This window comes from Rhinopithecus roxellana, chromosome 5 (genome assembly GCF_007565055.1).
Source record: "Rhinopithecus roxellana isolate Shanxi Qingling chromosome 5, ASM756505v1, whole genome shotgun sequence".
In the NCBI taxonomy this organism is placed as follows: domain Eukaryota; kingdom Metazoa; phylum Chordata; class Mammalia; order Primates; family Cercopithecidae; genus Rhinopithecus; species Rhinopithecus roxellana.
The window spans coordinates 39,818,867-39,845,444 of NC_044553.1; the positions used below are offsets into that span (position 1 = coordinate 39,818,867).

Consider the following 26,578-nt stretch of genomic DNA (forward strand, 5'->3'; position numbering starts at 1 on the left):
AAAAGATTCAGAAAGGAAAAATTATCAGTTACTTAATAATCTCTGACAATACAAGATTTAACTAGGTCTTTATAGTAAAATGTCTCTGGATACATAGAACAATGACATTTAGCTTAAATTCATTTACTTTTTGTTATCATAAAATTACCCAGAGATATAAAAGCATAGACTTTTTTTCAGATTTCAAGTACTGGGGTTCAGTTTGCCAGTTCATACTGTCTCCACGAACTTTAATAGCAAAAACCCCTCCCCAGCTTACAAAGTTGTTTGGGAGAATCAATGAAAGTAGTAGGGGATGAACAGATGTGATGAATTATAAAAATTTCTCACTTTAGAAGTATTTCCCCTGAACGTCACATCAACTAGGATGGTGGTTTTCAAACGTTTAAAGCAATGGAACTCTATTTGCATTCTTCCTATAAAATGCATTATCAGTGGTAGCTCTAGGACTTCTATACAGGAAAGGTTTGTGGGAGTAGGCTGAGGCAGCAGCAGAAGCATGCCGTTTACTACTCAGATCTTTGTTTATCTTGAGTGTCTCGGCATTAGGGAGTGGAGGCTGATGGAAATGTTGGAGTTACTAAAGCGCCCCATGAGCACTATGAGGCTATTTTTAAGTGAGAAGCCACAAATAGCACGCAATTTCATCTCAGACCCAGAATCCACAAGATTTCTACCCCTGAAGAAGCTTCTAGGATTCCTGGAGTTCTATAGTACAGAAGAAATACAACCTGGAAGAGGTTTATTGCTTTAAAGAAATCTCATTACTTTAAAGAATCTGATCACTCGCTCCACATTTAGCCAGAGGGAGAGCTGCTAAGCCCCCTGAGAAATAACAAGACGTGTTTGGAAACACAATAAGCCTGAGGTAGGTGACTCAGAGAAAGAATGGCATGGTAGAGAGAGCAAGGATTTTGGAGGTAGGCCAACCTGTGTTCAAAACAGGAATCTGCCATTACTAACAGTGGGACCCTAAAAGATTATTACACCATTATGAGCTTCAGTTTCCTCATCTGTACAACTCCTAATCCAAGACTAGTCACAGGCCCACTGTACTTTTTCCTTAACACTTAGTTCATAGAATGTAGAAAGACTGTTTACAAAATGACTGGTTTAATGAGTCTCCTCCATCATACTGTAAGTGCTTTAAAGGTAGGTACTATGTCTACTTGTTTACCTAGCACCATGCCTCATTTATATTTTATATAATATTTGATTTGATTTCCAAATCATGGGAGGTGACTAGTACAAGTAGAACATCTTACTTGACCATCTTCATTGTTTAAATAAGGAAATTAGATCTAAAATTTACAAGTCACAACTAGAAGTTAAAGGAAATCAAATTTAAAAATTTTTTGGATTAATAAATTTATATTTCAAAATCAACCTTTTTCTATCTCCTATAATATATAATCCCAGGGTTGTTTTGGAATATTTTCTTTCAGTTATAATCCTTAAACTTTAAAATTAAAGGCTAGTGATATCATATATCTATAATATAAATCTATTGATGTCATATAAAAAAAGAATTTACAGAAAAAACATTAAATGTATTTAGTCACAACACATAATTATAAATGATAAAAGACACTCTAAATAGATGTGCCACCTTAAAAACTTAAATCCAACTGAGACAGCATTTTATTTAGTGAAATGCTCTCCTCTCTGCTGCTAGTTTTCCAATAAATTTCAGAACAGCACTTCATATATTTTTGAAAAAAGTTTGCTTTTCCCCAATTTGCTCATCTTGGTACACAAAACTAAATAATGAGTATGCTATAAAATGATGGCACATTATCTACTTTGTAAATTTCAAGACTACAAACTAAGAATCTGAATAACATGAATTTCTACACAAGTGTTAGTCCCAAATTCTCAATTCTCAATTCCCAACCATGACAAACCTCCTTCCCCCACTCCTCCAGAACCCACCTAGCATGGTTGTTAAGTATGTTCTCTAAATGGACAGTTCAGGAAACATATCATGCTCCTGCAGGGAAACAAATAGGATAGTAGATCTTTTACAAAAGTTTTAAAAACAAAACTATATATTCCAAATACAAAATGCAAAAATTTCAAATAACTATTTCAGATCATCTATGCTTTCTGTTAGCAGAAATAACTGAGATATACTGATAGTAAGATACTTTAAGAGATAATCATGCTATCTTTGAGACTTTCTAAACAAAATTATTGCAGATAGAAAAAAGAGCCCTTCAAAGGTAATGATTAAATAGCTACTACACATATACACATAAAAATAATTACTAAATATATATTATATATATATTAAATAGCCACTACCTACTGGCCCATGGGCCAGGCATGATGCTAATCCCTTTACATACTCTTCTCAGATCCTTAGGTAGTTGTTATCCCCACAGATTAAAACTGGCACAAAATCCAACCTCATGATTGGAAAGACCCCTTAAAGCAGCAAGACATAATGGAGGAGGAAAGCCACAAATTCAAGCTCTTTCCACTTACAGGATGTGTTACCAAATTATTTAACCTGCCTGAATCTATTTATTTGAAAAGTGGGAATAATCATTTCTCTAAGTGCTATAAACCACCTAGGTGAGTACTTGGGCTCTTAATTTGAAGTCTCCTCTTTCCCTTTGCAGACATCAGGTCTACATGACATAACCATATGTCTGCACACACACACATGCACACAACAAATAACAGCAATACATTAGCATACATTAGTTGTACACAGTATTAATAAAAACGGGAATGAAACAACTCTTGACCAAAGAAAGATATCTGTGATGCTGAATTATTTTTAAGTTTCTTAAATAATGTCACATCTAACAACACATGTAACAGCTGAATAACTAATTTGTAATGAAGACTAAGCAACAGTTAAAATTTAACATTAACAGTTTTGGAAAACAGAGAAATTTATGACATCATTAAATCAGTTTTTATTAAAAAACAAAATATGATGTCCAGGTCACTTCAGGGATAAATTAAACCATACATTATAGTGACTGCCATTTACATGAGATTCCCAGCAATCATACTTGCTGCAATGATCACCCACTGACCTGTATTCATTATAACAAAGTACAAATAAACCAAATGGCCAAACAGCAACCCAAATATACCGTTTTAAGAGTTAAACACAGTCTTAAAATTAAAATGCTAAAAAGTACCTAAGAGACTTAATTGAGGATCTCATCTTTCAAAAGATTTTGGGTTATGATGACCTAGATTAGTTCCAGGAGTAGTGCCTTGTTTACAAAATCTAAGATCTTGGAAAGAAGAAAATGTTCTAGCCTGTTTTTTGGCATCATTCATACTACATTGTTTAAAATGAGCTAGAACAGGGGTTATTTATAAGCTAAGCTACTAGACAAACACTTCGTCTAATAATATCTTGTAGACACATAAGTCAGATTTAATAAGAATCAAGATCATGTATTAAGAATTCACTTTTAATATCCTATATACTTTGTAAATTAATATCACCACCATTACATAAAATGTGTGCAGAGGTGCATATGGGTTTTTCTTTATGCATACTTCTTTGAAAGATATATTATGGGATGTTGTTAATCTCCTGCTATTACAAAGAATGCTATGTTTGATTCAATCTTAGATTGAAAATCAATCATACATTTTTATTATAATAAAATAACATTTTACGACAAGTTTTTCCATGAAGATAATGGATCCCATATTTACCTGTCCCTTTGACAACTGCAACTTTGTGAAATAATATTTTGTAGATGAAGAAACTGGATCATAGAAATTGAGGTAGGTCACCTTGTAAGAATCACCTACTCTAGGTTTAATTCCAAGTGCTGTGGTTTTTTTCCACAATTACCTATTACTGATACATGTCATTATCTCTGCTAACAGAGACAAACAGTCATACAAATGACTGATTCTGCAGTTTAAATTCTGGAGACTGTTAACAGAAATCTGGTTGAGTGAAAAAGCTGTATGTGTATTCAGTCAATCTTGTGTAGCTTAAGGAGACTCAATCATTAAGTCCCCAAAGCTTTAATAGTTTGCTTTGCATTTAACATTTTTAAAAATCTGCTTATTTGAAACTATTTTACGTTGGTTTGCTTCCAAGTGATATGACTAAACTCTTTTGGCTACCTCAAACTCTAGCATGTCTAAAACTGAATTAGTTTTCCTCTGAACAAGAGTCACCATTATTGTCAGTGACATCCTCCCAATTCCCTAAGCTAACAAACTTTGGAGAGAACCTACTCATTGACTGTGTGTTTAGTAAGTGCCTGGCACAACCACTTCACTCAGGTTATGTCATTCTAACAAAGTTATAAAACGGTGTAAAATACTATACCAGTTTTAATCAATCTAATGGCAACTCAGAGTAAGTTGGCAACTTAAGCTTACACAGAAAAGGTAACAAAATCAAATCTTGAACACTTTTAGTTCTAAGTGCTAAAACAATCTGTAGAATTAATGTGCTATAAAATTAATATAAGGGGTTGAGACTACCATTTTCTTTTTAAATAAAGTAGAAAAAAGAAAAAAATCAGTCATCATTGCTCATGGCAAGATTGGTAAATAACTTGCTTTTGGGCAGGGGTCGATACGGATGTTGTTATGGGGCAGCAATGTGAAATGTCTAATTGTGGATTGCAGTCAAAAAAATGCTAAGGCCACTGCTCCATCTGACACTGTCTCTCAGTTACTACCATCCCTCCCACTGTCTCCAAATAGATACTGGTTTTTACCATATCATATTCAACAAACATGGACTTTGGAAGCACAACAGCTGAAATTAGGTAGAACTGTACTAAATAGAGTTGGAGAAAATAGTCACGAGAGACTTACAGCCAAAATTCACATGTATCACAGGCTGTCACCACTCAATTCTACAGACCCTCTTTTCCTAGAGGTGACACTACTAAAGACACAGATGTTCAGAGATCCCTAACGATTCACAATGTACAAATGCTGTAACTACCAAATATAGCTTTCTGTGTAGAGGGAAACCATAGTTGTCTTTTCCCTTATATAAATGCTAGAGTCAACCTTTCTATGAGAGCTCTCCATTTTCAATGCAATTTCAGTTTATAAAGTACTTATTTGAATACCTCAATAGTTTTTACCATTTTAGACCAAGAAGATTTTAACTGCAGCACCTGAGAGAGGAAACAACAGTAAGACCTCATAAACTGAGCTCCTCAATTGAAGCTTGCACTTCCTGGGAATAATTTTTCATTCTTCACTCACAAAAACAAAACAAACCATCAAACATACATGCCCCCTCCCATTCAAACTCAAAATATTGGAGACCACCACAAATAGAAAGGGATAGTGGAGGTCAGGCATGGTGGTTCATGCTCGTAATTCCAGACTTTAGGAGGCTGAGACAGGAGGACTGCTTGAGGATAGAGTTTAAGACCAGGCCGGGCAACAGTAAGACCTCGTTTCTAAAAAAAAAAAAAAAAAAAAAAAAAAAAAAAAATTAAAAATCAGCTGGGCATGGTGGTGCACACTGTAGTCCCAGCTTCTCAGGGACTGAGGCAGGAGGATTGCTTGAGCTCAGGAATTGGAGGTTGCAGTGAGCCACAATCAAGCCACTGTACTCCAGCCTGGGCAACAGAGCAAGAACCTGTATCAATAAACAAAAAAAGAAAGGGATAGTAGAGTGTACAATTTCTGTAAGTTTGTACAGGCCATCTGATACTCTCTTATTCCTCTGGGCCAGCTCCTCTACCCCCAAGTCCCACCTCTTCTAAAACATCACAGGGTAATCTCAGCTTCTGATTCACCTGTTGCACCAGGAAGAAAGGACTTTGTTTTTTGTTTTGTTTTGTTTTGTTTTTCAAACTACAAGTTTCTGAGGGCAGAGGCCATGTTAGTTCTTGCTCATCACAGTACTTTCAGCACATACGCCAGGCACATTGAAAGTGCTCGGTGAATACTTGTTTCAGTGAACAAGAGAGGGGGAATGGTCCAAATGTCTAAGGTTTTACTATTTCTAACAGTTAAATTCTAAAGTGTTGTCATATTTAACCAATAAGACTATATAATCACAACTATATTGCAGAAGGAAATATTCATAAGAATTCATATCGCTTTCAAAAAGAACATTTTGTCAAAATATGGGTGTTGGGAGAAACATTTTAGAAATAGAGCATTTCTAAAACAAAATCCAAGTGTTTTGTACTAAATCAAAACAAGCATCCCATGTTGTCAATCCCTTGATTTCATACAAGTGCCCATGTAAATTACAGAATATTAGATGCAATATCCTACAAAACACAGCTGGGGCAAATCAGCTATTTTAACCTATATTTAAGCTATCTAAGTACAGAATGAAATACCAGTTAATGAAAGACAAGATTTGAGTGCACTAGCAGAACAGTAAAATGACCATTACGGTTATCATAAAATTCATTGTCCACTGAGGTGGGAGGTTTGCTTGAGGCCAGGAGTTCAAGACCATCCTGGCCAACACAGAAAGACCTTGTCTCTAAAAAGAAAAAAAAAGTATTAAAAAAATTGAAGAATAAAATTCATGATCCAAACAGTGGTAACACATTTAGAGTGAAAGGAGACCATTATGAAATCGGATTGGACACAGGGACAACAGGCATAAACCAGGACCATCCTATGTAGCATTTAACCCAGCCCATTAAAATAGTTTGAACTTAATGGTACAGTTAGAGATATAAAACGGTTAAATATGTTAAATTTTTTAAGCGTGAATTTTGTATTTCATGAAACTAACTGATAAAAGCCCAAACATAAAATTATGGTATCTTAGAACTTACATAGTTGTTAAGTAAGCAATAGGCACTTAATTTTTTTATCAAGCATCTAATAAATACTAATTCTGTGTCAACCTGTGACAGGTGTGAGGAAAACAGCTGGGAAGAAGTCAGATGTCATCACTCCCTTGAAGAACAATTATTCTAGTGAAGGAGACAGTATAAACTGAAGAAATGAGGGAAGCACAAACTATCATATAGTGGCTGGCCTTCTTGCAGTTCCTAAAGCATGCCAGACTCTTTCTAAATTCAGGACCTTTGCACATATACCTTTGGCCTGGGATGTTCTTCCCCCTTACACAACTGGTGCCTTCTCATCCTTTGCTCATTTTCTCAGGGGCCTTACCTAACCATTCTAACCAAAGAGGACTTCTCCTTGCTCTCACTTAGCCACTCTCTTAGCCTTTGTATATTTCCTTCAGCGCACTTGGAATGTGTTTATCTTACATATTGAAGAGATGCTAATTTATTAACAATGATAGGCAAATTTATTGAGTATTTATTCAGAATCAAATACTATTTTGTTTTGTTTTGTTTTGTTTTTTTGAGACGGAGTTTTCTTTTGTTGCCCAGGCTGGAATGCAATGGCTCGATCTCGGTTCATTGCAACCTCCACCTCCTGGGTTCAAGCAATTCTCCTGCCTCAGCCTCCCAAGTAGCTGGGATGACAAGCATGGGCCACCACGCCCGGCTAATTTTTTTGTATTTTTAGTAGAAATGGGGTTTCTCCTTGTTGGTAAGGCTGGTCTCGAACTCCCGACCTCAGGTGATCCGCCCGCCTCGGCCTCCCAAAGTGCTGGGAAAACAGGCATGAGCCACCGTGCCTGGCTCAAATACTATTTTCTAAGCACCTTATATGGACTATCTCATTTCCTCATTACAATAGCCCTTTAAGTAGGTACTATCACTAGCCTCATTTTTTATACATTGAAACTAAAGAAAAAATATTGTCCTCTATATTTCTAAATAATTAGTTTGTACTATTTCCTGATTTTTAAATTTGACAATTATTTCTAATTTCTTATTTCTTTATATCCATATCTTTCTTAGCTTCCTAGTTTCAAGAATGAAACGTCTTATTCACTTTGAGTCTACTTATTACCATTCGACTTACTTCTAAGAGTATGCATGTATTACTTTGAGAACAATGTCAAAATATAATCACCTAGTCTGTTCCTTTCCAGTTTCCTGATAAAAGCCAGATGATCATTATTTCATTTCTGGTGCCAGAACCTAAAGGCAACTGTGCTCTGCTAGAGGCTAGAAGTAATACCAAATACAGAAAATACTAAAGCAACTAGCAGAGAATTTGAGTTTTACTTTTTTAGTTGGATAGGTTGCTTTTCTCCAGGTCTTATGTTTTCTCAACTGTAAAAATGAAAGAAACTCACACACTTTAAGGATCTTTCCAACTGTGGTTTCTAGTGACAGAGTGATTTTGTGAGTAATTTCAGAATAACAAAATTATTTTCACATCCTGAACTTTTAAAAGTGGATTTAATATGTACCACTATGTAACCTGAATTTTGTTGTTGTTGTTAGCAACTTAGAGTACCCTGGTAAATACCTAAATTCTGCACCATAAGCTACTACAAAAGGTACAGGCCAGGGTTAGACTACAACCTCCTGAACCACAGAAGTGTGGCTGCAGAACCTGCATTCAATCAACACAATAACTACTCAGAGGCATAGGGATGTTCTTTACCTCAATTTCTGAAAAGTTAGTATGCCAACTTAATGACACACATGCTCAGAGAAACAATATTTAAGAAAGGAGTTATGCCATCAGAAACCTTACAAGCCAGGCCAAAAAAAAAAAAAAAAGTAATGAATGATCAAACCTTAGACCTAGAAGGAACCTCCAAAATGATCGAATCTAATCTCTTATCAGATGAGGCAACTGGTGGTCAAAGAGGTTGGTGATTATTCACACAGATAGTGGCAAACTAAGACCAGGAAACTGAGATTGCTTCTTAGTGCTCTGTCTACCACAATATACTGAACAAACCTCACTCTTACGATCACCATTTTTTTTTTTAAAGCTTTAGCGTGAAAGTGTTTATCTGGTTGGGGAGAGAAGAAGATACATCTCTACTCCTGACACAGCTAGGAAAGCTTATCAGTATCATGGGGACTTCCTTCATTCTCAGACCTTACATGAAGCTGAAGGGTATGAAAGCCTCTAATAGAATTCAAACTTCTGCCAGCAATTATCTGGAATGAGAAATGGAATCTCCAGTTTTACTCTGTATTTTTCTTCCATTTGTTATAACACACAGCTATTTTAAAATAAATAGTGCAGCTTACTACTCTGACAAAGAGTATTATAAAACAATAGACATAGTATTGTTAGTATTGTGTACCATGTTAACATTCCCAAGAATTTTTGTAAAATAAAACACAAATCCTTCATATATTATAAACAAAGAATGGTGGCAAAGGGAAAAATAAATGGAGAAGAAAAAGATTTAGCTAACAGTAGATGCGTGTTAGGTATTTTTTATAACAGCAGGCCATAATGTAATTTTGAGAGCTAAAAACTGATTTTAAGACTGTCTGATACTAGCAAATGAATGAGGCTCAAACGCCTTATAGCTTAATATTCAAAACTCTAATCTCTCCCTATTCCAAAGCAACCCTTCCCATTCACATTAGTCTATCTGTCATCCGTTAAACATTGGAATTCTATCTTCACACCTTAACTCATTCCCTCTGATCAGAATGTCCTTCCTTCCATTCCCTTCCCTGCCCCAATCTCTAAATTTTTATCTATCCAAATCATACCAGTTTTTAAAGGATCAACTCAGCTGCTGTCTCTGCTAAGACAGTCCCAGCCCTAAATTAACTTCTCCAACTGGAATTAATCATTCCCTATGACCTTTGATAAACATTACTTTTATCATTCATTCAGTTCTCAAATGTCCTGCATTATACTTATCTTCTTTCTTGGATTTACATTTTCTATAGGGCAGACAATATAATACATATCTCAGAGGTCATACCACAGAATGGTTCATCAATAAATACTACTGAATGAAAAGAAAAAATTTAGCCCAATGATCATGTGCACAAAACCATCACTTTTTTCAGATTACCTAATTGTTGCAAGATAAACTAAAAATAAGAGTTGTACATATTGTTAAGACGACACATATTACATTAATTTAACTATTTAATCAAAACTTTTTTTTTTGAGACTAGGTTTCACTCTGTTGCCCAGGCTAGAGTGCAATGGCTTTATCATAGCTCACTACAGCCTCAAATCCTCAGCTCAAGTGATCCTCCCATCTCAGCATCCCAAGAGCTGGGACTATAGGCGTGCACTAACAAGCTCAGCTAATTTTTATTTTTAAGTTTTTTTTGTAGAGATGGGGTCTCCCTATGTCATACAGGTTCGTCTTGAGCTCCTAGGCTCAAGCAATCCTCCCACCTCGGTAACCAAAACTTTCCTTAGTGAGATATCAAAGAAGTTGAGAAATATTATAGCTGAAATAGACACACATATCTACGTAAAATGAATGCCACAAAAATTCAAATTCATTGCACAGCAAATTTGAATTCTATCCATCCAGAGCAGGCATAAGTTTCTCTTTTTATCCAAAATTAGAGTAAGCTGAAACACTGTTGAATCAACAAAGGAAATCGATGCCAGAGTTTAACTTCACAGAAGGCTACTCTGTCTTGTGCTCAGTCCTTACTAAAGTAGGAAACCATGGATTGACAACATCTGCAGTTGAGCACAACTGTCATGACAGCAAATTCTCATATAATTACACAGCACTAAAGACTTTAGACATTATCCCCCCCAGACTTTCTAGATGTAAGTACTACTGTTAGTAAACTTTATTATAGTTACAGTTCTAGAATCCTAGTTGGAAAAAGTAGATTTAGGGGATACTGGCCCTGTATCCTCAGCATGACAACTTGTTTTAATAGAAAGCTGGCGCCCACCTTGTGCCCAGGCACTGAGCTGGATGCTAACATGTACTATTTCTTTCAATCCTCACAGAAACCTTGAGAAAAGAATTGCTATTCCCATTTTTACAGATTTCCGGGCAATTAAGACATAGAGAGTTTAACTTTCCTAAACTCACCCAGCTAGTAAGTAATGATGCTGATGTTTGAACAATGAGTTGTCCAGCTCCAAACCCATGTTCTTTCCACTGCCCTAACGGCCAACAACAATTCCTGAAAGTCAAATCAAGAATACCATCTAGAGTGTGGGCATGGTGGCTCACGCCTGTAATCTCAGCACTTGGGGAAGCTGAGGCAGGAAGACTGCTCAAGGACAGGAGTTCCAGACCTCGGCAACATAACAAGACCTGTCTCTACAAAAAATTTAAAAGTTACCTGGGCAGGATGGTGTGCGCCTGTAGTTTTAGTTGCCTGGGAGGCTGAGGTGGAAGGATTACTTGAGCCCAGGAGTTCAAGGGTGTGGTGACCTATGATCATGCCACTGCACTGCAGCTCGGGCAACAGAGTGAAACCCTATCTCTGGGTGGGGGAGCGGGGTGCAGGGGAAGGAATACCAGCCAGAAATTGACCAAAAGAAAAATCTATTACATGTTCTCACTTGTAAGCGGGAGTAAACACTGAGTATACATGGACATAAAAGTGGGAACAATAGACACTGGGGACTACAAGGGGAACGGAGGGAGGCAGGTGCAGACTGAAAAACTACCTGTGGGTACTATGCTCACCATCTGGGTGATGGGATCATCTGTATCCCAAAACCCAAGCATCCCAAAATACACTCATGTAATGAATCTCCACATGTACCCCCTGAATCTAAAATAAAAGTTGAAATTATGGGGGTGAGGGGAGACTGAAGATTTCAGTTAGAATTTAGGTTGGGCATATAATGTTGGAGAATGAAAAGATGTCTACTATTTGTACGTGAAGGAAAACAAGATACAAATCAGATAGTAATTAGCCATTTTCTTTCAAGAATATCTGTAAGAATGTGAAATCAAATTTAGAATCGTTTGTGTGAGTTTTGCTCATACATTAAAGCTAACAAGAGTGTCAGGTAGGGGAAAAACTATTTTTATTCTCATATACTGTTGGTGACCAAAAATTGGCATTTTTTTACCATAATCAAAAAGTGTGATTTTATAATAATCAAAAAACGTTTGTATATACTTTGATCAAGTAATTCTACTTTTAGAACTTTATCTGGAAAAAATAAGGAAATACACCAGGATTTAAAACAGGAATGTTCGTTACAGTGCTGTTTGTATTTGCCAAAACTTGGAGCTTAAGTATCCAACAAAAAGATTGTACACATGAAAATGGTTAGGATGATAAATTTTATGTTATCTACATTTTACCACAGTTAAAAATTAAAACATTAAGAAGTATAAATCGGCCAAATAACACAGGCATGCAAAAGTTAGCTATACAACCATTAAAGATACCATCATGGAAGAATAATGACATGAAAATACACAAATTATATTAGGTAAAAAATAGTTTGCTAAATAGTATATATGGTTTGATTAAAAAATATATTATTAATATGTACATACATTTATAGACTAGAAGGAGACACACACTCACACCCCCAAAATGTGAACTGTCTAATCACAGAATAGGAGCATTACTATTATTTTCTCCCTTTCTTTTAGCTTATCTTTATTTTGTACTTCTTTGACAGACTCATATTACTAGTGTAATTTTTAAGAGGATAGAAGATTGAAGGATGTTAATGTCTTAGTTTAGGGAACCAATATATCTGAGGCCATGATTCCTCAAACCACAAACACTACACTAGCAAGAGACATTGCCAAAGGAGTCAAGAATTTTTCTAGTTGCCACCCAGACTCACACACAGTACCCTGATGACTTATTCATCTGTATGTTTCCAGAACCTCGCACAATAGCTGATATGTAAACATAAATGCTTAGAGAATGAACAGCTGCTTATATTTACATAGCACTCTATCTTGTATACAGGGAGTTCATGTATATCATCTCATTTGATCCCCCAACAACCTTGTGAAGTGGGCATAAACATTCCCATTTAGAAGCAAAAAACTGACAGAGGAGAATTAGATCTTAGGGTTACTAAACTAACACATCTCAGAAAAGAGAATGCATAAAGTTGTCAAGTAATAAGTTTTATGCTATACCACAAAGATATTAAAATGCATGCAAGTGTTCATTCAACAGTCAACATTTATTGAAGAGCCTCTAAATGCCAGGTACCTGTCTGTGTATAGGGAAATGCAGCAGTGAACAAATGCCACTAAATCCCTTCCCTGCCCTCATGAAGCTTATATTCCTGTTGGGGAGAGGGGAAAAGAAACACAGAACATCAGGTTAAACAATGTTAAGGACTATGAGGAAGAGTAATGAAGAGTAAAGGGAGAATAAATTAGCTGTACTCTTCGAAGGATGGTCTGAGAAGGCTTCCTTGATGGCAGAAAGTCAAGTTAAAAAAAAAAAAAAAAGGAGCCATGAGACTTATATTCTGAGAGAAGACATCAAATATAAAGGCCCCAAGGTGTCAAATGTGCTTGTAGTGACTAAAGAATAACAAGACCAATATGGCTAGACTGCAGGGAACCTTGGAAATCACTAGGAAATGAGGTCAGTCAGCCTGAGACTTTAGGTTTAAAAATATAATTCTTTAATGTGTTATCGATGAATAAAATCTGGAATTTCAACAACATTCACTTTTCTCTTTAATCCATTTTGTACAAATAATATTTAAAAGCTAGAGGAAAAATCTACTAAAATATTACTTAGCTGTTCTATTTACATGATCTAATTTTTAATCATATTCTTATGGTGTACTCCAAAACTTTTGTAAATGTTTTCTAACATCAGGGTCTAACTCAATTTCTGTAAAAGGAAGCAATGCACAACTTTAAAAGGCAGTATGACTAAAGATATTATTGGAACAACAAGGTAAACATGAGTATAAACTATACATTAGATATCATTATTATGTAAGTATTAGATTTCTTGAATGTAGTAACTGTATTGCAGGTATACAGAAGAATACTTTTATTTTTAGAAGACATGCAGTGGTGTGGTGGTAAATGTTTAACAACTGGCTCAGAAAGGAAAAAAGGCCTTGGTTTGTAGCACTGCCAATTTCCATGGTATAAATACCGTTACCATGGCTGATTTCAAGTAACCAACTAGGTGTAGAGTTGAAATGAAATGTACACAATCAGCTCTTGCAAGTCAGTACCTGCCAGCTCTAGCATACTGCTGGATACATGTAGTATGTGGGGCTGAAGTGTCAAGATGTCTGCAACTTATACGAGTGGCCAACAGGTATATGAAGATATGTTCAACATTACTAATAATCAGAGAAATGCAAATCAAAACCACAACGAGATACAACCTTACTCAGGTTAGAACGGCTGGAGACAAAAGAAAACAAATGTTGGCAAGGATGTGGAGAAAAGGGGAACAGTTACACATGGTTGAGACTGTAAGTTATTACAGCCATTACGGAAAACAGTACAGAGGTTCCTCAACATATCAGAGATAGAACTACCATATCGTCCAGCAATTCCACTACTGGGCATATATATCCAAAGGAAATGAAATCAGCATGTTGAAGAGTTATCTGTACTCCCATGTTTACTGCAGTACTACTCACAATAGCCAACATATGGAATCAATCTCTGTCCATAAAGAAAATGTGGTACACACACACGTGCATACACATAATGGAATACTATAGAGCCACAAAAGGAATAAAATACTGTCATTTGCAACAACATAAATGAACCTGGAGGACATCGTGTTCAGTGAAATCAGCCAGACACAGAAAGACAAATACTGCATGATCTCACTTATGTGGAATCTTAAAAAAAGCTGTTATCATAGAAGCAGCGAGTAGAACAGTGGTTTCCAGAAACTGGGGAAGGCGAAGGAGAGAATAGAGAGAGGATGATCAACAGATACAAAGTTACAATTAGATAGGAGGAATAAATTCTGGTGTTCTACTGCATAGTAGGATGACTAAGGATAACCCTAAATTATTGTATATTACAAAATAGCTAGAAGAGGCTTTTGAATATTCCCACCACAAGGAAATGATAAATGTATGAGGTGAGAGATATGCTGAATACCCTGATTTAATTATTACACAACACATATATGTACTGGAACATCATATTGGACCTCATAAATATATACAATTGCAATGTGTCAACTGAAAAAAGTAGCAGTTTGAAATAATAAAAAGGCTTTGCATTAAAAATAGAAAAAATAGACAACAAAACTCCATGTCTATCCATCCCACCCACCTATCTCACCTACTTATATGGAGATACAACAAAAGTTGTAAGATGTTAACAATTAATCTATGAAAAGCTAAATGGATGTTAATCGTAGTATTTCAACTCCTCAGTGGGTTTGAAATTTTTAATTATAATAATGGTACAGCAAGCAAAGTATGGTAACTTAGAGAAATCCTATGGTCAGTTCTTTTATAAAATGAATAATAATTTTTTGTATATCAGCATCCTTCTGTCAAACATACCAAATATGATATAGACCTTTAAAGTTATTTTAAGACCAAAACAAACAAAAAGAAGTTTGTGAATATCAAGGGCTAAAATTGTACATTCTCTTACTGTTAAAAATTTAAGTAGAAATGGCCAACTAGATAATGATCTCTCTCACAAACCATGATCTCTCTTCACAAAAGAAAATTGCTAATGTGATGGAAAATGTAAATGCATTTTCTAGATGTTAGGATAAAGTTTTATAAATAGCCTAATTTCAGATACTGATGCTAAATTAATTCCATTCAGGAATATACATTTGGTTGAGTGGGAAACCAAAATATGAAAACTTTAAATATTAATTTGTTTATTCCCAAATACAGATTGGTCATGTTCCCAAAAGGGATATGTTTAAGTTTGACCATTATTTAGGCTTATATATTACTGACAAGCAACATAAGTTATGATTAGATTCCCGGAAGAGTCTACCAAAGGTTTCTTAACCTATAATGGCCATCTTGCAGCATCATGGAACAAATCTAAATTCTGGGTCACAGAAGCAGAAGGGCCATGCTCCAAGCACTGTATCGATCCTAGGTAATACTCTGAAATAAAGAAAAAAGCAATTTTGGGCAGCATCTCACCACTCTGTATTTTCCATCAGCCTCTTTCTAGTTCCCACCTCTGCCTCACTCTATGCCCTAATGCTGCTCTAAACTGTTCATTATGGTCTACTATCACCCAGAAACAGTGGGTTGTGTTCCAAATTACCTACTTTCCCTCTCCCATTGCATTTGCATTAAAGATTGGGTAGTTCAATGCTGGTTTTGATTTTTTTCTATGTGGTTGTATATTTCAGAAGACAAAGTTGACAATGACATAATAAGTGTCCATTGATCTTTTATGCTTGTTACAACTAGTTTTCAAAACGGAGTTCTGAAACACTCATTTCCTCAGTGCAGCTGTTCCAAGTTGTGTATTCTTGTTAGCAGAGGAAACCACTTAGCAATCCCTACCCAGTGCTAGGCATATGTTAAGTGCCAAACCATATGTTCTCAGTTTACCTTTCCCACAAGGCTTAAGGTTGATGATATTAGAGCAAAAACACAAAACCGTTGTTCAGAAAGGCTGTGTAATTTTTTCAAGGTCATTTGGCTAGTAAGTGCCGAAGTTAGAATTTCAATCTAAATTCGATCCTAAAAGCTTAGTGTCTTAACTTTTCTTGCATTATAGTAGGTTGCTAAAAGGAAACCATTTAAACTAAAATATGACCATCATTTCAACCATCCTTGAAAAATGTATAACTAAGTATACATTTATTAATCCAAGTGATCTCTAGTTTGGTATAATTTCTGTCAGGATAGCAAGAGGAAACTAAAAGTTATACAACTAAGATGCAGCTGGCTGTGTTTGGGAAGACCTGGCCCTTTGCTCATCTATACAAATAATCCTGCCCACAGAGTAAATTAGTCCACATTTATATAGCATTTCACGGCTTACTATGTTCTCTGACACATTATCTTAGTTGAAGCTCTGAAGCAACACCCTTGGCCAGCTACATCTTCCAGATAAGAAAACAGGTTTGGGACTTAGTCCAAGAATGGGTCCCAAATCTAAACCATAAATCCTTTGAGTTTTTTTTCCTATTACTCTATCCGACTTGTACTTTCTTATACTCATAAACCTGAGGTTTACTAATTTGAACATACAGACATTCTCCCTCTCTCTCAGAAACAGCAACAGGAGCAAATTCAGCACAGGGGGTGGACGTCAGAGAGCTTCTAGCAAATGTTTGTGCATGAATCATCTGTTAGTCAGATGTATATAAACTGGAAACCATTGTCACCAAACGGCTTTTGCCTACTTTGAAGATATTTTATAGTGTTTTAATTCCATAAGATATGATTAATTGAGAAATATAATCTTTATCTTATTTTTTTTTTTGAGACTGTCTTGCTCTGTCGCCCAGGCTGGAGTGCAGGGGCGCGATCTCAGCTCACAGCAAGCTCCGCCTCCCAAGTTCACTCCATTCTCCTGCCTCAGCCTCCTGAGTAGCTGAGACTACAGGTGCCCGCCACCACACCTGGCTAATTTTTATTTTTATTTTTAGTAGAGATGGGGTTTCACCGTGTTAGCCAGGATAATCTCGATCTCCTGACCTCATGATCCACCCTGCCTCGGCTTCCCAAAGTGCTAGGATTACAGGCATGAGCCACCGCGCCTGGCGAAATATAACCCTTATTTAAGTAAGTTATGGACAGTATCCTTCAATGTATTTCCAAAAAATTTTATATAAAATTGTGATAAGAACCTAACAGTCATTAATTCAAACCAATCCCTAAATTGGTAGAATTTCAGCTGGTATCAGTAAAACAATCAAAGATTGCTACCCAGCTGCTCCTATTCCTATCTGCTCCACAAACACTGAGACATACAAGTCTTCTTTCATTTAATAAATATGTATTAAACACCTATGCACCTACCATGTACAAGTCTGCTTACTAAATGATGGGAATACAAGTGTGAATAAGAGACAAGGTTTCTGGACTCACAAAACTTAAAATCTAGCTGTAGAGACAGACAATAAACAAAAGAAATTACAAAATGTTGTCAATGCTATGAAGGAAATACAGGCTGCTCAGACACAGAATAACAAGGGATATCTCATTTAATTAATGACAGCAATTAACATTCACTGAGCACTTTAGATAGGGTAGTGACAGAAAACCTCTCTGAAAAAATGACAGTTAAGTTCTATAACAAAAGAATGACATGGAGCCGCCAATGTGATGACTGGGGAGAAAGGCTTTTTAGGCAGCAGGAATTGCGCATACAAGATCCTGAGTGGTATTTAAAAACCTAAAAGGCAGTTAGTGGGGCTGGATATGGTAAACAAGGGGAAGAGACGAGTATCTTTTACATGGAAAGGGAAATATGAAAAAGCTCAACTCAAATTATTACCAGGAATTGTGGTATTACACATGGGCTCTTAGTCTATTATTTTTTATTATCTACTGGCATTTTTTTTTACCTATTCCATCCTGTTTTACATAAGCAAGAGTCTGGGCCAGGTGCAATGCCTCACACCTGTAATCCCAGCACTTTGAGAGGCCGAGGCAGGAGGATTGCTTGAGCCCATGAGAGTGAGAACAGCCTGGGCAACATAGTGAGATCCCATCTCTCAAAAAAAAAAAAAAATAAATAAATAATAAGACAATTAGCCAGGCATAGTGGCGTGCACCTGTAGTCCCAGCTACTCTGGAGGTTTAAGCAGGATGATCTCTTGATCTCAGGAGTTGGAGGCTACAGTGAATTATGATTGCACCACTGTACTCCAGTCTGAGTGACAGAGTAAGACCCTGCCTCATGAAAAAGAAAAAGTCTTACGTGAAGAGCTATTCTGATTTTTCACCTATTTGAGCAAAGACTATTAACAAATTGACTTTGGTTCACCTACTAAGAAGTACTGTTTCCAAGTACTACAATTTTGTCCTTTTCATTATCGAAAAAAAAAATCAGTATTATTAGTCTGAGTTTAATATTTCCAGTTTTTAAAATCCCCAGCCTCAAAAAGGGTGAAAACATTTTCATAATTAGATCCAAAGGTGAGAAAGGCAAAAGAATAAATATAAATATTCTTTAAGAACTAATTTTTTTCCTACATTTGTTCACAATGCAGAATGCTCAGACTCCATGGGTTTCTTCAGTTCTTGAAGAGAAAATCAATTTTTAAGTCATTCTCCTTATATACACATTTGCCTCTCAGTTCTGCCTTCCAATTATTTTTTTTTCTCATTCTTCAAAGAAATGACAGAGTTTAGTCCACTGAATCATCTCCTTCTTACTGGATGACAGGCAAAAACATAGACGGGGTATTTCTATGTCAACCCCTTTAGTATCTGAATCTCAGAAGTTGTATCAAGCCAGTGATTATTTGACAGCTACTAATGTCAGGACTCATCAACATAAATGGATGAAAGACCAACAGTAGCCAGCTTTTAACTTGAGATCACAGTGAATATACAAAACATGCAGCTGAATTAGCCCCCTTCTTTTGTCTTCCTCAGCTTTCACTAACTGACTGGCTTCTTCTTTAGAAAATGTCCAGAAATAATAGTTTATATTTGAATGCTAAGTGTCAGCCACTGTCTTAAGCACATTACACACATGAATTTAATCCTCAAAATAACCATGAGCTGAGGTACTATTACTTTCCCTATTGTAAAGATAAAAACTGAGGCAGAGAGGATACGCAGCTTTCCAAGATCACAATACTTACCAAATACCTGTTTTGAGTTTTCCTCAAGTATTTTTAAACCACTTTGGTCCCAAAATCTTATGGTATTTTAACATTAGTTACTGCTACCAGTCAGGGAGCTTAAGAGCATATACTCAAGTTCACTTCACATTTGAGCATGCCCTTTTATTAGCTGTGTAACCTTGGGTAAATTACCAGACTTCTCTCTGTGACTCAGTTTCATTTATCCATAAAACAGAGATGACAACAGCATCTATTTCCTTGAGTATCTGTGAGGATTAAATGAGTTATATATGTGAAGTACTTAAGACAGTGCCTGGCACATAGTATGAACAAGTATTAGCTATTGTTATTCATACTATCACCACCACCTCTACCTGGGAATTTAGCAAAAGGCTGCTTTATTTAATCTAGTCAATATTTCTTCTCCAACATCTGCCATTTCTTTTGTTTGACTTACATCAATTAACAATGAACTATTCTTAGCAAGCAATGCACCTAATTGCTTTGCTACATTTTTCTAGTCCTTAACACTTCTTTCCTCCTATTTCACCTGCCTAGGAGTGAATTGTTTGAGGTTAACAGAGTTGGCATTATGGTACAGTTAAGTTCATAAACCACTGGAATTCTAAGGCTAATGTCTAAATTTGTAATATAGCCAAGATGGAGGAAAAAACTAAGCACTTCTCTCTTTTAACCTCAAAAACAAAAACCCCAAAATTAGTCTGGTGTTTTGTTTGTGGAACACATTTTGTACTAATAGTTTTAACTTAAAGATCAACAGCCTACAATGTTTTTGAATATGAATTTTAACAGTAGATTTAAATTACTAATTTATTGATGATTTATTTTATAGGTCTTAATCTTTCATAGTGGTTTTGATAAGCTCAGATATCAAAAATACAAAATTAGAAATACATTTACAACATAACCTAATATGTTTTTAATTACTTCTACACTAAGACCACATTTATTTTTAAACAGAGATAGGGTCTTGTTATGTTGCTCAGGTTGGTCTCGAACTCAAAGTGGTCTCGGTCTCAAGTTCAAGCAATCAACCTGCCTCAGCCTCCCAAAGTGCTGGGAATTACAGGCATGAGTCACCGCAACAGGCCACGGACCACACTTTAGACTTCTCTTGAAACACCAGGTATTCAGTATACACACAGATCTAGAACCAGGTCCAAACTTGTACATCCTTGAGTCAAAGGTGGAATAACATTAAATTTTCCAGCTGCCCAGCTCTAGTCAGCTGTTAACATCACTTAAAAATCTAATTATTCCAGAAAGCTTAGTCCACCCATGTCATCCTCGACATATAGAAGTCATAATTGTAATAGCAAATGACAATATAAAGAAACACATTATACATATACTGCAAGTATCCTTCTGTAGCTTTTATATTTTCTTAGATAACTATATATTAAAAAATTATTAATCTGCTCAAGTCTTAGCAGGTTGAACACTATGAATGCAAAACAAAACAAAATAGCATTAGGTTATTAAACATTTCATTATTTCTTCTGTTGAGTGTATCTTGTAACTGACCAATATATAAGCATCTGTAGTGTTTATTTAACATAATAAATGCTATTATCTATTTAACACCTGCTATGTGCCAAGCACTGTCATATTTCATTCTAACTGTGAGAAGCTGGAATTATTCCCATTTTACAGATAAGGAAACTGAGACTCTTAGAGATTATGTGATGAAGATTAGAGAGCAAGCAAATAATGGAACAAGTATAAAAACACAGGTCTGTTTCTAAAGCTTGTTAATGACAACATCTAAGACTCATCTTTGGCAGTGTTACCCAAGTAATGTTATATTATTGCTTAAAATTAAATTTTTTACCTTTACAGTAAAATACTATCGACTATTGTGAAATGTAGCTATCATGCTATACCATAACATCTTATTTGAAAATATAGTAGAAACTCCTGATCTTCAGATAATTTTTTCTATTGGCTATCAGTTTGTTTTTATGGAGGGTATAGAGAGCAGAATTGACCAATGCTCCCCATACCTTCCATAAAAAGACAGTCAATAGAAAAAGAATTAAGCTTTTTTTCCTGACCCCCACCTTAGACTTTTACTGTTAGCCAACCATCACACCCAATCATGTAGGATAAGAGGCTATTGTATTTATTTAGAAACTTTAACTCTTTGACGTACAGCTGTCTCCCACAAAACTAGTATCTGAGTCTCTACATTAAAATTCACACTTTACTCACATTCTGAATGAGTAGCTGAGCAGTTCTCCTATTTATGTTCATCTTATAGAAAACTTAGTGTTAAGTACGGTTATCTCATTCTCTAGCTTAGAGACCAAAAGCAGGAAAATTAAAAGGTGGCAAGGATAAATATATTAACAAAAACTATTGATATCCAGGGAACATAAAAATCAGAATAAAAAAGATAGGCTGAGATAGTTTAAACTAGAGACAAAAAAAAAATCTCAAACCAGAAGCATGAACATTTTAAAAATGTGTCCATATATCATGATTACAACTGAAAATATTTTGACGTTTAAAAAGTTTCAATTATACAGAAAAGTAATTTATATAGGATAGTTCTTTAGACACCAATGTAGCTAAAAAAAAAAAAAAAATGAAGTGTAATTGTTTTCTTGTTAAGAGTTGTCCATAACTGTGCCTTTCAAATTGCAGGTCATCATGACCCATTAATTGGTGAAGAAATCAATTCAATGGGTGGTGACAGCAATTTTTCAAAATGTGAAACAGAATAGAAAATATAACACTACACTGCGCACAGTAAGGGTAAGTACATTTGTGAAAAGCTTATTTCAATATTTCTTTACTAGTTTGCTAAGTAAAAGATTACTTACACTGGTCTTAGTAAAAGACAAAAAAAGCCATGGGTCTAAAGGTTTATGTTATTATTATGGAATATAATCACAATACTAAACTCACAATCCCATCATTTTTACCTGAGAATGCTAAAGAAAGCTACAATTTTTAAGGTGAAAACTTCTTTGGAAATCTTGATGAATAAATTTGTTTTCCCTAAAAATCTGTATCAGTACATAACTAAACATTTTATTGTGTTTAACACTAGTTTTGGCTGCAAATACTATTTTTAAAACTGCTTATGACTGTAAAGCAACTTTTCAAAACAATTCAAAATAAATAGTGACTTTGATTTTATTTGCTTGTTTATTCTGAGATTCAATTACTAACCTTGGTGCCATTTTTCCAAAGTCATTGATGTAATCTAAAAATCTAAACTTGGTATATTCTACACAAGGAACCTGCTCAGGAGCAATACACTTACTAATACTTGATACATACATAGCTGCTGCCTAATTGTGTATCATAGCCAACACCTAAAACTAATTTAACTCACTAAATTAAGTACAGTTTTCTCCAATTCCGTCTGGTGCATTTCAACAGACCTATTTTACCCAGAGAATCTGTCTAATCACTTTGAAAAAATATATGGAAAAATAACCAGTTTAATATATATAAATTTTAAAATAAGCATCTAATTTCGTTGGATAAATTAATATTTGCAATCCTAAAGACTTGGATTTGGAAGGAAATCTGTCATCTAGTCCAGCCCCCTACCAAATAAAATAATCCCCACTTCACAGTGTTCCTTGGAATCAAACTCATATCTGACTGAAAAGCTCTCACTACTAACCACTATTATATTAACATTTTCTAAAATTGGTTCTTGCCATTAATCAGAAGACTGATTAAACAATTACCTTGAAATCCTTGAAAAACAGTGTATATAATATTCTTACAAATCCTGAAAATACAGGTTTAAAAAGGAAGTGACATTTACTTATCACTAGGGATTTCAGTGGCCCAAACTGTCCATATGCTGGTATACTGAATACTGGAGTACTCTGCAAACTTTTAGAGTTTGCTTAAAGCACAAAAATCAGCTAATCAAAGTAGTAATAAAATAATACTTATCAACTCAAAATCTTAAGTTTTCTCTTCATTTTATCAAGTTCACATTCAAGTTTAAAAAGCTTATGAACTTCTTGAAAGCTGAAGTTAATTGACTGCCTAAAAACGAGCAAGTACAACTCTAAAATACCTGTATTGTGGCAACAGATACAAATACCGTTCTTTACTTTCATTTTGAGATACACTAGAATCTCTCTTGAAGCTACTGTTTCAGAAGTACTTTTGTTAAAAAAGCTTAACCTTCTCTTCCATATGCCTTTCTCTACCTCACCAGCTGGAATCTATCACAAAAACAGATAATCACATATGATACAGAAATAGTTGATCCTACTGCAGAATTAGGTTAACACTTCTAAATTGAGGCACAGAAAAGAAGGGGGTGGGGGAACAAGCCCTACTTAAATAATTTACCTCGGTCTGGCTTCATTTTCACATCCAATTTTCACCCAGAGTGCTGTGAAATGCACGTGTGGGTTCTTTCAACAGGCTCGCCGCTGATTCTACGGCTTCTGCTTCGTTTTCAAAATGCTGAAAGAGATAAAAATAAAATTAATCTGGCCCTATTCTAATACCCGGACCTTGCAAGTAAACTACTGTTAAGTTAGGCCTCTTCCTGGCACCAACTGCGGTGACAGCACCCTCGGCTGGTCTGAAAAAAGCAAAACTCTCTCTGCACCGCCTCCCCCATCTCCTCCGGATCGAGCACCCTCTTCCCTGCCTCTGTGCTCTCCAGGCCAATGTGTCCTTCTCTGACACACAGTCTCTGAACCCAAGCAGGATCTATTTATAACCTGGAGGTACAGGCAAGAAGAAGAAAAAGATTCGAGCAACACAAACTAACCCCTTCGTACAAAAACGCCTCTGGGAACAGGGGCACCTCTGCAGGGTTGGTATGGAAATTCTTCCACCTGGTGCCTGGGCGCAGCCAACTCTTCCAGTCCCCTGCGCCTCCCGAGCGCTCCGCCCGCCCCGCCGGGCCTCACCTGTGTAATTACCCTCTGGCTAGCCTTCCTGCGGCAACCGCGGCCAAGTTTACACAGAAACCCGAGTCACCTCCTCCTGCCCAGCCCCCAGCCCCAAACGAACTCTTCCGGGCTGTCCCGGGGCGACCCTACCAACTCCCAACCAGTCCTCCGCGGCCGGCTCCGGGGGAGGTGTTTACAGCCGGGGGCTTGCCCCTTCCGTCCCGCCGCGGCCCCGGATTTCCTTCAGCCCCGCCGCACCGAGCGCCGCGCCTGCCCCTCTCCCTGCCGGAGAGTTGTTTTCATGGCGCTCTCGGGCTGGCCGGCTCCTCGGCTCCCTCGGCCGACCTCTGCTGACTAACTCGCTCTCCTCTCTCGTCCCAATCCCGCCTCCTCTTGGCACTTCTCTCCACCGCTCGCCCAGCGGCTCACATCACACTCCCACCTCAGACCTCAGGCTCCGAGAGGCGCAGGGCCGGCGGGAGCGGAGTGTGGAGCGCAGCGGCCCCAGGGGCTGCCTCAGGGGACCGTGGGGACCCGAGACGACCAGCCCGAAGCGGCTCCCCGGCGCCCCTGTGGCCATCCACCCGCGCCTCAGCCACCGCCTCGCTACGCTCCCTACGCTCAGCCCCTCGCCCTGCCTGACTGGCACCGGAGCCCCGCGGCCCCCGGGCTTCCCCCGCCCGTATCTCCAGCCGGCCCTCTTGCCCAGAGCTTCTGCCAGCTCCTTGCCCGCCCGCTGTCTCTAGCTCTGGCGCCCGGGCTCCACGTCCCCCTCGCTCGGCCAGTTCTTTCTCTGCTGTTTGCCCTGTCAAAACACTGCCTGAGTCACGTGTCCCAACAACAGCCAACCCACCCCGCTCGTCACTTCCTCCCCGGCGGCCTCCGCGGCCCTGGCGCCCGGTTGCTATGGCAATGCCGCCGCTCGCCCCGGGGCGCTAGTTTGGGACCGGGTTTTCGGTGCAGGTGCCCGGCGGTTGCGACGGCGCCGGAGATGGCGGCCGGGAGGCACCGGCGGAATACGGGAAGCCTGAGAGGTCCCAGGCACTTCGGCTGCTCCCCCAGCCAGCAGAGACGCGCCTGGATTCTGAGACTAGGAATCGGAGCTGCGCTATTAGAGCGCAGGGTAACTGGGGAGATGTCATCCAAGGGCCTGCCCCAGACGTGGAGGATAATTATAGTCTCCTCCTCCTCCTCCTCCACACGGGATGCTGGCGCAGAGTTGTGATCGAGCCCCAAGTGGATTGCAGCGCATAATGGAACCCGGGTTTAATGTGGCCGGGACAGGAGGGTGGGCAGCTATGCGGGTCAGGGAGTGGGATAATTTAAGAACAGGAAGCCCACCCCCACCCTAGATTTTCCCAAATCACTAAGGATTTTAGTAGGATTCAGAACCCAAGCTTCCAAGACACTGGCTGTGCTAAAAATAATCTTCATAACTTCTAAAACACTGACTCATGGGCAGGAGGACACTTTGACAGCATGTTATTGTTGGGGAGCTGTAATTTTGTTGTGCTATAGCAATGTGACATGATGACATTTCGTGTTGTGATGTTGTCGTCATTTAAACACAAACAGATGACAAGAACCTGCTGTACTTAAAAAAACACAGTCTTAACAAGCGCTGCAGCTATTAGCTACTCAGTCTGTAGACAAAGTACATCTGGGGCATGAGCCCAAATGGAGACAGGTAAAAATTTGCAAGGCTCTTTGGTTTCATTAGAAAAAGGTTTTTTTTTAGATATAATTTTGCATAAAAGGATCACAACAGGAAAGTACTAGGACAAGTCTAAGGCGATTTTATTTGTGCCTTTCTGTTTTAATTTTTTTTTTTTACAATGAGCCTATTATTTTCACATCAGAAGAGTTTTATATAGTGCAAGATTGACACTTCTATTTTTTGGGGGGGCCTCAGATAAAGTTCTTATGAAAAAAGCATGAAATATTTAAAAAGTAACATTTTCTACTGCTTAGATATGTACAGTAAAATAACATGTACAACTGAAATTGTTAACCTTAACTCCACGATTGTATCTAATCAGAGCAGAGAGAACATTCAGAAGGGTAACATTTCATTTTCTCTGAAATGTTCTGGCATCATGAAGATGAAACTGACAAATGGCAACAGTTCTTTAATCTATAAAATGCTACAAATATTAAATCCCAGTGGATTTGACTTTG

The 26,578-nt window shown here is 37.3% G+C and overlaps 1 protein-coding gene across 5 annotated transcripts in view; it reads right to left on the bottom strand.

The window, feature by feature from the left end:
• The window catches only part of FAM214A (family with sequence similarity 214 member A), a 98,478-nt gene extending 73,254 nt beyond the window's left edge, over positions 1-25,224 (bottom strand). For 3 of the 5 annotated variants that reach the window (XR_747780.2, XM_030930370.1, XM_010361378.2), the window contains exons 1-2: positions 24,277-25,224; positions 23,847-23,963 (exon numbers count right to left, since the gene is read on the bottom strand). Coding sequence is in view for 4 of the 5 variants with exons in the window: in XM_030930370.1 (XP_030786230.1) it covers positions 23,847-23,862 (16 nt within the window). In the remaining variant the exon portion in view is untranslated. The remainder of the gene's footprint in view (positions 1-23,846; positions 23,964-24,276) is intronic. The other 2 variants (XM_030930369.1, XM_030930368.1) reach the window with 2 other exon arrangements.
• Between the last annotated feature and the right edge of the window lie 1,354 nt (positions 25,225-26,578).